General features: G+C 38.1%; 1 protein-coding gene across 3 annotated transcripts in view; it reads right to left on the reverse strand.

Annotated features, from left to right (window-relative positions):
* Window positions 1-13683, reverse strand: part of SUCLG2 (succinate-CoA ligase GDP-forming subunit beta) — a 255788-nt gene that overhangs the window by 21298 nt on the left and 220807 nt on the right. For all 3 annotated transcript variants that reach the window (XM_082412336.1, XM_082412338.1, XM_082412337.1), the window contains one exon: window positions 4643-4763. In XM_082412336.1, the coding sequence (XP_082268462.1) occupies window positions 4643-4763 (121 nt within the window). The remainder of the gene's footprint in view (window positions 1-4642; window positions 4764-13683) is intronic.

A 13683-nucleotide genomic window follows, 5' to 3' on the forward strand; every position in this document is an offset into this window, starting at 1 on the left:
ATCCCACTTTCACCAATGGACAGATCATCCAAAATGAAAATAAATAAGAAACACAAGCTTTAAATGACACATTAAACAACATGGACTTAATTGCTATTTATAGGACATTCCATCCAAAAACAACAGAATACACTTTCTTCTCAAGTGCTCATGGAACATTCTCCAGGATAGATTGCATCTTGGGTCACAAATCAAGCCTTGCTAAATTTAAGAAAACTGAAATCATATCAAGTATCTTTTCTGACCACAACGCTTTGAGACTAGATATCAATTACAGGAAAAAAACTAAAAAAAATACAAATACATGGAGGCTAAACAATACACTACTAAATACAAAGAGATCACTGAAGAAATCAGAGGAAATCAAAAAATACCTAGAAACAAATGACAATGAAAACACAACGGCCTAAAACCTATGGGATGCAGCAAAAGCAGTTCTAAGAGGGAAGTTTATAGGAGTACCATCCTACCTCAATAAACAAGAAACATCTCAAATAAACAACGTAAACTTACACCTAAAGCAATCAGAGTAAGAACAAAAAACCCTGAAAGTTAGCAGAAGGAAAGAAATCATAAAGAACAGATCAGAAATAAATGAAAAAGAAATGAAGGAAACAATAGCAAAGATCAATAAAACTAAAAGCTGATTCTTTGAGAAGATAAAACTGATAAACCATTAGCCAGACTCATCAAGAAAAAAAGGGAAAACACTCAAATCAGTAGAATTAGAAAAGAAAAAGGAGAAGTAACAACTGACACTGCAGAAATACAAAGGATCATGAGAGATTCTACAAGCAACTAACTATATGCCAATAAAATGGACAATCTGGAAGAAAGAGACAAATTCTTAGCAAAGCACAACCTTCCAAGACTGAATCAGGAAGAAATAGAAAATATAAACAGACCAATCACAAGCACTGAAATTGAAACTGTGATTAAAAATCTTCCAACAAACAAAAGCACAGGACGAGATGGCTTCACAAGTGAATTCTATCAAACATTTAGAGAAGAGCCAACATCTATCCTTCTCAAACACTTCCAAAAAATAGCAGAGGGAGGAACACTCCCAAACTCATTTTATGAGGCCACCATCACCCTGATACCAAAACCAGAGAAAGATGTCACAAAAGAAGAAAACTACAGGCCAATATCACTAATGAACATAGATGCAAAAATCCTCAACAAAATACTAGCAAACAGAATCCAACAACACATTAAAAGGATCATCCACCATGATCAAGTGGGGTTTATCCCAGGAATGCAAGGATTCTTCATTATAGGCAAATCAATCAATGTGGTACACCATATTAACAAATTGAAGGAGAAAAACCATATCATCATCTCAAAAGATGCAGAAAAAGCTTTCAACAAAATTCAACACCTGTTTATGATAAAAACCCTCCAGAAAGTAGGCATAGAGGGAACTTTCCTCAACATAATAAAGGCGATATATGACAAACCCACAGCAAACATAGTTCTCAATGGTGAAAAACTGAAAGCATTTCCATGAAGATCAGGAACAAGACAAGGTTGCCCACTCTCACAACTATTATTCAACATAGTTTTGGAAGTTTTAGCCACAGCAATCAGAGAAGAAAAAGAAATAAAAGGAAGCCAAATTGGAAAAGAAGAAATAAAACTGTCATTGTTTGCAGATGACATGATACTAAACACAGAGAATCCTAAAGATGCTACCAGAAAACTACTAGAGCTAATCAATGAATTTGGTAAAGCAGCAGGACACAAAACTAATGCACAGAAATCTCTTGCATTCCTATATACTAATGATGAAAAATCTGAAAGAGAAATTAAGGAAACACTCTCATTTACCATTGCAACAAAAGAATAAAATACCTAGGAATAAACCTACCTAAGGAGACAAAAGACCTGTATGCAGAAAACTATAAGACACTGATGAAAGAAATTAAAGATACTATAAACAGATAGAGAGATATACCATGTTCTTGGATTGGAAGAATCAACATTGTGAAAATGACTATACTACCCAAAGCAATCTATAGATTCAATGCAATCCCTATCGAACGGCCAATGGCACTTTTCACAGAACCAGAACAAAAAATTTCACACTTTCTATGGAAATATGAAAGACCCCGAATAGTCAAGGCAATCTTGAGAAAGAAAAAAGGAGCTGGAGGAATCAGGCTCCTGGACTTCAGACTATACTACAAAGCTACAGTAATCAAGACAGTATGGTACTGGCACAAAAACAGAAATATAGATCAATGGAACAAGATAGAAAGCCCAGACATAAACCTATGCACTTATTTTTGATAAAGGAGGCAAGAATATACCATGGAGAAGAGACAGCCTCTTCAGTCAGTGGTGCTGGGAAAACTGGACAGCTACATGTAAAAGAATGAAATTAGAACACTCCCTAACACCATACACAAAAATAAACTCAAAATGGATTAAAGACCTAAATGTAAGGCCAGACACTATCAAACTCTTAGAGGAAAACATAGGCAGAACACTCTATGACATAAATCACATGAATCACAGCAAGATGCTTTTTGACCCACCTCCTAGAGAAATGGAAATAAAAACAAAAATAAACAAATGGGACCTAATGAAACTTAAAAGCTTTTGCACAGCAAAGGAAAACATAAACAAAATGAAAAGACAACCCTCAGAATGGGAGAAAATATTTGCAAATGAAGCAACTGACAAAGGATTAATCTCCAAAATATACAAGCAGCTCATGCAGCTCAATACCAAAAAAAAAAAAAACAACCCAATCCAAAAATGGGCAGAAGATCTAAACACACATTTCTCCAAAGAAGATATACAGATTGCCAACAAACACATGAAAGGATGCTCAACATCACTAATCATTAGAGAAATGCAAATCAAAACTACAATGAGGTATCACCTCACACTGGTCAGAATGGCCATCATCAAAAAATCTACAAACAATAAATGCTGGAGAGGGTGTGGAGAAAAGGGAACCCTCTTGCACTGTTGGTGGGAATGTAAATTGATACAGCCACTATGGAGAACAGTATGGAGGGTCCTTAAAAAACTAAAAATAGAACTACCATACGACCCAGCAATCCCACTACTGGGCATATACCCTGAGAAAACCGTAATTCAAAAAGAGTCAAGTACCACAATGTTCGTTGCAGATCTATTTACAATAGCCAGGATATGGAAGCAACCTCAGTGTCCATCAACAGATGAATGGATAAAGAAGATGTGGCACATGTATACAACGGAATATTACTCAGCCATAAAAAGAAACGAAATTGAGTTATTTGTACTGAGGTGGATGGACCTAGAGTCTGTCATACAGAGTGAAATAAGTCAGAAAGAGAAAAACAAATACCGTATGCTAACACATATATATGGAATCTATAAAAAAAAAAGAAAAAAATGGTTCTGAAGAACCTAGGGGCAGGACAGGAATAAAGATGCAGATGTAGAGAATGGACTTGAGGACACGGGAGGGGGAAGGGTAAGCTGGGACGAAGTGAGAGAGTGGCATGGACATATATGCACTATCAAATGTAAAACAGATAGCTAGTGGGAAGCAGCCACATAGCACAGGGACATCATCTTGGTGCTTTTTGACCACCTAGAGGGGTGGGATAGGGAGGGTGGGAGGGAGATGCAAGAGGGAGGGGATTTGGGGATATATGTATACGTATTAGTTGATTCACTTTGTTATACAGCAGAAACTAACACACAATTGTAAAGCAATATACTCCAATAAATATGTTAAAAATAAATAAATAAAAATTTTTTAAAATTCAAAAACAAAGTTCATTGAAATAGTTTCAGATTCTATGTTAAAACTTATCTGTAATAAAGACACTGTTACAGGTTTTAGTGTAGTATCAAAGAATAATATTCAGAATTGTATGAAATGATTATTAAAAACTGCTCTGTTTTCCAGATACATAGCTCTATGAGGTCAAATTTTCTTCATATACTTCCACCAAAACAGCAGATTGCAACAGATCCCTTGCAGAAGCAAATATTAAGCTAGATATTAAAGGGATTTGCAAAGCCATAAAACAGTGCTGCTATTCTTACTAAACTTTTAAAAAGATATATTTACTTCTTCATAAATTATATAGTATATATATTTACATATAAAATATATAATGCAAAAATTAAAAGTTTATTATTTAAAAAATGAGTATTTAAAAAGTTCCAAGTAGTTATTCCTCTTACCAAATTAATTTATTAATCAGTTAAATAAATTAATAAATATCAACAGATATAACCCAAAATAAACAAGAGATCTTTGGGGTTCTCCAGTTTAACAAGTAGGGAGTCCTCAGACCAAAAAGTTTGAGAACCCTTGGTGTCTCATGATGAAAAATTCTTGGAGCAGCATTTCTCAGAGTGTTTTTCCCAGAACACTAATCTCATGGTATGATTCATAATAAAAGGGCTCCACCCTGGAATATGTTTGGAAAATTTGGAGACTCATAACATGTGCCATTCTTGGAGAGCTGCAATGCAAAGTAAAAGCTCAGAGAAGTACTGCATTTGCTTCATCTTATGTAATCCAGTGTTTCCTTATGTTGTCTCAGGAAGTTTGTGAATGCAGAACATGCTGGTCACCTGATCCTGAAGAAGGGGGGTACTGGCACTGTGGAAATCTACAGTAACTTACCTTCAAGCCGGACCACCAGCGGCACCTTGAGTTCCAGCTCCCGGCAGGCTTTGGTGATCCCATTGGCAATGATGGCACAGTTGACGATTCCGCCAAAAATATTGACTAGGATGGCTTCAACCTGAAATAAAAAACAGGAAGGTGCCCATCAAAATGCTGACAGTCAACATTCCCCCAAATAATTGGCTAAACAACAGAGACAATTAAAATAATAATCTTTTTTAAAAAACACAGAATATAAACTATAAAACAAGACCCAGAAAATGCTGAAGTTAAAGTTTAGTATTTAATTAATAAATATCAATATATAACATTACCATATTAACCCAGATTATCCTATCAATCACTTCTCTGAATTCAAAATGAATTCAGTCACCACTCATTTCTTATACACTGTCTTCTGCTGTGCCTTATATTGGGCTGGCCAGAAAGTTCGTTTGGGTTTTTCTGTAAGATGTAACGTATGTTAAGATGTAATGGATGTTATTTATGAATAGTGCCATTTAAAATTTCATGTAGTTACGTCTTTTCCCTCCATGGTTTATACTTGAATTTTTACCTGTCCTGGTACCTCATAAAATATTTCAAAACTAGTAACATTAATTATTTGTTGTTTTGTATTAGGTAAAAATTCCAATTTTTCTATGCTTCCTTAATACCTCTTTGATATGCTAGAGGTATAGTCTCAAAAGTCAGAGATAGCTTAATTATCTTAGATAATGACCTTTTTGATTAAAAAAAAAAGACCCCCAAAATAAAAAGATACAAGCTCACACTATAACGATATAAGAAAAGCCAAGCCACTGACTAGAATTTTTCAGAAATGTAAATTTAAACCCATCATGTTAACCTGCTTGTACATATTCCATACTCAAAGGCGTGTGGGCCAAAAAAATTGTACTTGCCCTGACTTGATAAATAGGTATAAGAAAATCCTGTATAATTAACATGAAGAACGAGATAATGAAGAGAATTCATTACCTAGATTAATTGATAACACCCACAGATAATGGCTATTCATCAAGCTGGAGGCATCAAAATTCCAACAATGGAGTCACAATTAAATTATGCTACACTAATTGCAAAGCATATATGTGTGTGCTGCATGCCATTTTTAAATCCCATTATTTCAATATGCTAAATTAACTACACAAAACATATGAGAAAAGGATACCTTACATTTGTTCAGCACTTAACTCTTTAAAAAGTGCCATTACATGAACCCTCATTTTTAATTTTGATCCCTGCTTTACAGTACAGTAAGTACAGTGAGGGTTAGCCCTCTACAGCTGATAAAGCCATTCAGAAAATTCACATGATGTGTCCCAGTGTTACACAGCTAACAAGTAGCAGTGGTAAGGCTCAAAGTCAGCCTCTAGATTGCCTACTGATTCTTCATTCATGCCAGCTGCTAGAGCTGGAATCTTGGGCACGGGCCATACCCTGTCTCGAACATGGTTTCCCCACCTATAAAATGGGAATAATAGTACCTAGTCCATAAAGTTGTTGAAAGGCCTAAATAAGACATGTGAGATGCTTACTACATGCCTGTAAGGTACCTAATGGATATTTACACATGCATTTATTTCAACAAGCAATGGTGAAAGTGGACAGGTTACCTAGACAGCAAGTAAAAGAAGAAAACCTTTCAGCAGACTGCAGCTATGTTGAATTTGAATATTACAGAAACACAAACTTATTGAAGTTCAGTAAAAAGGTAATGTTTTAAGAATAAAATAAATGAGCAATATTTTCCAAACCAATCAGACACTGGAGCTACTCCCAAAAAAGAAATCTCCCGTTACCATTCACAGCAGGCTGACTGGTAAGCAGAAGCTTGTTTTCTAATGATGGCTATTAAATGCTGTTAGTATTGAGGCCTGGTACAGCAGTAGTTTTCAAATAGCTGTGGGATGGAGAGGAGCTTGCCAGAACAATGGAAGACAAAAACCACTCAAGAGCAATAATGACTCCACAGGGTCCAAGAGAGAAACTCAGAAAGAGCTGAGGCTCATTCAGTTTTTGTAGAAGAACTAAGCTTTCTAGTAAAGTACATAGTGGCTCCTCTATACCTCTGCCATGGTGCAACCTGCACATTCCTTAGGGATGAGTTCAGATGTCAACAACTTCTCAGTGAAGCTTTCCTGTGTCATCAAGTTAGGGTGAATTATTCTATTTAATCCATCTAAAACAGTATGACTGTTCTATAGAGTAGGCATACCACACACAGCAAGCATATGTGAAGTCACCCACATAGGCAGGAGTGAGGCACAAGAGGCAGGAAGATGCCCCTGGCCCTGTGATCCAATGCTTCTCAGTAGATGTATACCCTGGAGCAAGTGTCAGATATGAGCTGTGATTCTGGTATTGCCTCGTTTAGTATCAGTTCCCATGAGTCTTCCATGTCAGTATCTCACTGTGTTTAACGAGCATCTGACAAATACAGATACCCTTCATACAACAACGTGTACCTAAAAGTGAGCCAACCACTTCAACTGGTACTGAACCCAAGGAAAAGCCCTCTTTTCCAATGGTGGATGAACAGCTGGCTTTGTTAGGTGTGCTGAAAAAAGGACAACTGTTCTCCAATGTAGTATATTCACCTCTCACCCTGTATCCCCATGCCCAAGATACAACACCCTGGGTGGGTCACCTTTGTGCTCCTCTACAACAGGAGTTTTTTTATAAGCAGCTAGCACAATCCATGACATAGTGTAATCACCTAATAAATAATGGTTTCAAGAGTGAATGAATTAAATTAATTTCAATAGACACTTAATGGCCATCTCCCAAACCAGGCACAGAGTTAAGTGCTTGGGATATGGAGATGAATAAGAGGTCATCACTGCCCTCAAAGAGTTCAAAGACTAGTTCGAGGCAGACCAGCAAACTGGCAATTACAATCCTGGCTCCTTAGTCTCACGGAGCTAAGACCAGGGCACCACCAGTGGTACAGACTGCTGTAGCGAGAGGGGCATTTTGGAAGAAATGATGTTCCAGGTGACAAAGAGAAAGAGCGAGCGGGAACTTAGGTAAAAGAGGGCAGCCAGGATGAAGGCAGAGCTGTCACCCAACTTAGTTCATTCAGGACCTACAGGCTGAATGGGGAAGTAACCTGAGAAAATCCGGGTGAGGTAAAGAGTGGCAGGCACTAGAGGCCAGGGATGGGAACTTGGTTCTTTTGGCTTATTCCTTCCTTTCCCAGAGCTGGGTGAAGACAAGCTTTGAAAACCTCCCTCAGGGATAGAGGGGGAGTGATGGGAAAGGGAGACAGGGACAGAGAGAAGAGTGAATGCATGAGCAAACATGAGATGAGAAATATAGAGCAACCATGTGAGAGCATGAGAGAGAGAAAGACCAGCAGTGAGAGAGGCAGCATGAGAGAATGTGACAGAGAGAGAGAGAGGAGAAAAAGAGTTTGAGTGATACTAACAAAGAAGTTAGAATTTTTACAAGAGCAGCAAGGCACAGAAGTACACACGCTGTGTAGCTCAGGGACATGGGATCATTTAGGACATGTGGCGTATCACGGAGCACCAAGAGGAAATCACCACCAGGAGTGATGGGAAGACCCCACACCACCAGAGACAATGCCATTCTCTCCTCCTGCAAAGTAATTTGCTGCAGTCACGCACTTTAATGGAAATCTGATTTAAGGTTTCACTCTGGCCCAATAATTAACTACTGTAATCTGCAATCTCAAACTGAGAATGAAATTAAGACAGTTTGAAAATGAAAGCCTTGTGACATCATTATTATTACTTGGCATTTATAAAGCATGTCAAATTTTCAACGTGTGCCTCACGTGTTCATTTATTATTACAACCCCTAATTGCTGCTCCATGACAATACCAATAGAAACTTTTTAATAGTCTTTTTTTTCCCCCCTGGCAAAGGGCATGTTTTTAAAAAGTCAGTGCTAGGTCTATTTACGAATCCGAAGCTCTCCCAGAAGATTCCTAGGTGCTTTCAGGAGCAGGCTTTTCTACATTCTTGGCTGAGGATTACAAGGGTTGCTATTTAGTGTTACACAAAAGGGAAGATCATCTAGCAAGGCAGTTATGGTGCTAGATCCACTGCACAGGTCCCTGGACCCCAGACAGCTACTCCCAAGGAGGGGTCTGTGGTGGCAGCTGTTGGCAGCTGTGCAGGTGGTCGGGCAGTCCAAATGCAGGTTTTTCAAATGTCTGCATGTATTTGGCTTTGCAAAATACACTCTGGCTGCAGATGTCAGTCCACAATTAAAAGTAAAGAATTAACTTCCAAAGAAGAAAAGCTAGAGCCTTTGGTATTTATCAAGCTCCTCTCAACCCTAAATGAACAAACAAAAATCCCAAATAAAACCTTTTTTGGGGAACGTAATCCTTTTCAGAATCTAATGAACGTTAGGGAAGCTCAGTCAGATAAGTTCACACACACACAATTTTGGGACATAATTTTAGGTAAGTCCTCTGACTAAGCTGCTTCTTTAGAATTTGGCCTCAAAGGCAGATAATGGCAAAGGGTAACTTACAGCATATAGAGATAGCACAGGGGAATTGTGAACTCTTTGCAACTATTTACAACATTTTGTTAGAATGTTTACTTTCCCCAGAAAAGTGTTCATAATCTTTAAGAATTGAAAGATTAACAATAATCACAAATACAACAATAGCTAATGTTTACTAGGTATCTATCAGGTGGTTGGCAGTATTCTTTTTTACATATATTAACACATTTAACACATAAGTAGTATACGAGATGGATATAATTTTTATCCCCATTTTACAGATAAGAAAGCTGAGAGTACCAAAGATCTGGAGAATCACTGGGGCTACAGCTTTACCATCAAATATCTTTTGGAGCCAGCAAACCTATTGAGGTCCCACAATACGTACTTTGCTTAGTATTTTCTCATTCATTACCAGAGCAGATTCTGCCATAAACTTGTGAGGTAGAAAACACCTATCCCATTTTACAGATGAGAAAAGTGAGGCTCAGAGAGGTAAAAAAGACTTGTACCAAATTATGCAGCTAGTATGTCATCAGAATCAAAACTTTAGTTTTTTTTTTTTCTTTTTTCTCTTTAAGGTTATCCTGACTCGTTTTAATGACAGGCAAATATTGACAGATTGCTGAAGGAAACAATATATTCTTGAAAGCCTACTCTGTGCTAGGCACTCTTTTAACCATTGAGTGTGGTCCAGTAGCTAGGCTGACAAGAAAGATTTTTCTAAAACAGACCAAAACATATTCTGTATCCATATCTGAAATCGTAAACCGTGATATCGGTTATGAAGGGGAGGGAGACTTTGGGTATTTTGAGATCATAGGACAGGACTCATGTTACACTGGGTGGTCAGGGAGGGCCTCGTGTAGGCAGTGACATTTAGCATAGGATCTGAAGGACAGTCTGGAAGAGGCCAGGTAGAGTATGAGAGGAATGAAGAGTAAGTACTTTGAGACAAGAGAACACCATGGGCAAAGGTCAAGGGGGCAGAAGAGAACTTAGTGCCTTTGAGAAACTGAACTGAACCTGGAGGAGTAACAGCAGGCTGGGGCTTGCAAAGTGAAGTGGTGGGAAATAAGATGGACCACAGCAGCAGGAACCAAATCAGTCTTACAGAGCAAACGCCATGAGTAGGGGATTGAAAAGTCTTTGATTTCTAGACACCTATAAAGACTTCAGGGCAGCTGGCAAGGAAACTATAATTTATTCAGCATCATCCGCAGTACACTCACATTAAGTTTATAAGATAGGTTTTATAACCTCTATTTCATGGATAGACTGAGGCTCTGAGAGTTCAGGGTTTCTTAGCTATTAAGGAGTCATAGTTTCAACCAGGGTTTGTTTTACCATACCACACGCAGGGCTGTCTGAAACAGCTGGGTGATCGTAGGGGCGCTGCTGACATACATGAGGGGTTAGCAAACTTGTTCTGTTAAGGGCTAGTCGGCTTTGAGGGCCAGTCTCTGTTCCAGCTACTCAACTCTGCTGTTGCAACATTAAAGCGGTCACAGACAATGTGTAAATGAATAAGCAGACTGTGTTTCAATAAAACTTTATTCGCATAAACAAGTGGGAGGCCAGATTTGGCCCATGGGCCATAGTTTGCCACCCCCTGACACCGACACAATTTGACTGATGTCCATCCTCAAATTCAGTGCAACCATCACTCCTCCTTTGCATCATTTGATATTTCTTTGATAGTGGGTTTTCAGATATTAAGTTCTCTTCCTTTGTTGGACCATTTTCTCGCTCTCACCAACAGCATTAATGTACCTAGGCTGTAGCGATGGCTGATTAAATAAATGTGTCCATTCCAACATTAATATCATTCCTTTGGAACAAACCTGTACCTTTAACAAGTTCATAAAATGACTTGAATGCCTTTGCTTTCTTCTTTTTCTCTCCCTGACACTGGCTGGAAATGAACAAATAGAAAGACTTAGCAATAAGCCTGCCATTTTGCAACGATTATTGCAAATAGTTAAGTACTATACTGCATTTAAAACGCACCGTAGTGTATACATTAAGCATAGTAAGTGCAACTACTGGGTTTTGTCTGCTTCTTCCAGTTCAGGTTGCTAATTTAGTCCCAGTGCAGTAGGCACTGCTGATGAAAATCAAGCAAGCATGTTTACATTAGGCAAGATAAGGACTTTCTTTTAATCACAAGTTATTTTAATTCTGAAAGTTGTTGCTCTTATTTAAGCATCTGTTTTTGTGGAACTGTTTTTCTCTTTTTTGTTGTTGTTTTTATTTTCCTGCTGAATTCTAATCATGTCTTCTAATCCATTGGTGGCCAACGAAGGAAAATAAATGGTGAAGGAAATTAGATGCAGCTTGGATAATTGATGTTTGTATGCCTGGCTTTAATAAAAACAGTCTGCTAAATTAGAGGGGAGTCTAAATGGATTCAGTCAATGAGGAAGTGATTCAGGTGAGGCATTCAATCTTGGGATTTGCTGTAATCTTACAAATAAACCGACAGATCAGTCCACTTGGGACCAGATTTGCCTTTTGCTGAAATCTGAGTAAGCTTCTACAGCTTGCTTTTCTACTTTCAGTTTATTCTTGAAGTTTGAAATTATTTTCTTTTGTATGAAATCAAGCCCTAGGATCCTTGGGTTAAAGCAAATGATGTCCAGATTTACAAATGACATGAGAACAACAGTATTTCTTGAAAAACACCTGCCCACTCTGCCCTTTTAGTTACTTCCAAGGAAGAAATACTTCTAGTGAGTAAACAATCCAACCTGAAAAGCTCAGAATTTAAAGGAAATATCTTAAACATCACTCTTAATCCCAAACAACATTTCAGCATTTTTAGTTAATCAAGATAAACACCCAACCATTTTATTCCAACTTTGGAGTATCTATCTGTTATCCCAAAACTGATAGCATGGAAATGACATCTGATGGATGAGCAATACTTGGTTGGAGAGCCAAGTTTCCATTAACCTTGACCTCTGAGACCACCCAGGGTGAAACAAGGAAAATGTGTCTAAATCATCCTTGTTCTATTTACTTATTCCTGAATTCTTCACCATACGTGTATCCTGCAATCTTCTCCTCACTAGAATAAGTAAAATGGTATGGAGGATTAGCATTTATTCATGTTAATTTTCCTAGGTGCTAAGAGTGATGAACTACAACCTTCCCTGGCAAGTAAGCTGAAACTCAAGGAGCTTAAATAAGTTGTCCAAGGGCACATAGATATTAAGCAGTGGAGTGAGGGTTTGGACCAAGTCAGTCTTACTTCAAAGTCCATGGTCTTTCCACTCCTTACGACTGTCTTTCAGCCACTTCTATGACTAATCAAGAGCCCCAGTTCTATTTTGGTTTTATTTCCAAGCTTCAAGGGCACAGTCCTGAGTTCTATATTCCGGTGTCCGACTATTTCTTGTTTTCAAATCTCACTGCTCAATTAAAATGGACCAGAGGTAAAATATCTTTTATAGTTTTGTGGACCAATGGTTTTGGTTCTTTACAACCCAAAATGTTCCCTGTTTACTGATAAAAGAGTTGTCCAGAACTTGTGGTTTGCAATCCCTACTTAGATAGGACTATGGAGGGGTCATGATGTTATAAGAGTGAGTCCAAAACCCAGAGTCCCTCCTGAACTGGGACAGATGTCCTTACAAGACCCCTCTCTGCAGACTGGTAAGCCCCCCTTTTCCCCTTTCTGATGCGTTGAAATTTATCCCTTTGCCAAAGCTATTATTTCTATTTTTATGATCAGGAAAATTCTAATGGAGAATTATGCCATTAGAGACATCACTGTTGATACAGATTTTAAATATCAGACCATGGAATGGCCAGTGGGAGGTATGGTAACTCTGTGTGAGTGGCTATTCAATAAGCCTGAATAAGCTTATTCAATATAAGCCTGAATAAGCTAGTCAGGCTTATATAGTGCTTCATGAAAAAAAATAATCTGGTCAAATAGTATGGATTCTAGCTTATGAGAGCTTTAGCAGAGGATCTGTGTTCTAACTTAGAATACCCAACTTTAGTCATTTTTTGCAGAAGAGTCAAAGGGTGGAAAATTTGATCCCCAGAGAACTGTCAAGAAAACTGTTCAGGAGCTGGTATATTGGGTGGTTAGGTGACACAGGAATCTAGGGTCCTTCTCCCCAAAGATGCCAATCATTGCACTATTTAGGTTATATTTACAAGTATCTGCAAAACTGGAAGGCTTTTATGATCAAGAACAGCAACCGTGAATGCCTCGGCCAGTCAAAGTGTGGGACACAAATGCTTCCCCAGTTGTCAGTAAACATGGTGGTGGTGGTTAAAGTCAACTATTAACAGGATTTTCAGGAGAAGGTAAAATCTAAAGATGGAAATACTGGTTGGCATTAAAAGCAGGTACAGGAGACAAGAAATTAAAAGGACTGAAGAACACAGAGATTCAAGGGAACCACACAGACATGCTTTTTATCTTTTTACAGAGACATTTTCCAAATCCTTTTGAACTGAGAATCAGAACCATTGCCAGGATTACAAAAACCACTTGAGCATTTAGAATGGCAAATGTAAGGTTCTTTTTGAGTGC

Source organism: Balaenoptera physalus (genome assembly GCF_965194825.1).
Source record: "Balaenoptera physalus genome assembly, chromosome: 11".
Taxonomy (NCBI): Eukaryota; Metazoa; Chordata; class Mammalia; order Artiodactyla; family Balaenopteridae; genus Balaenoptera; species Balaenoptera physalus.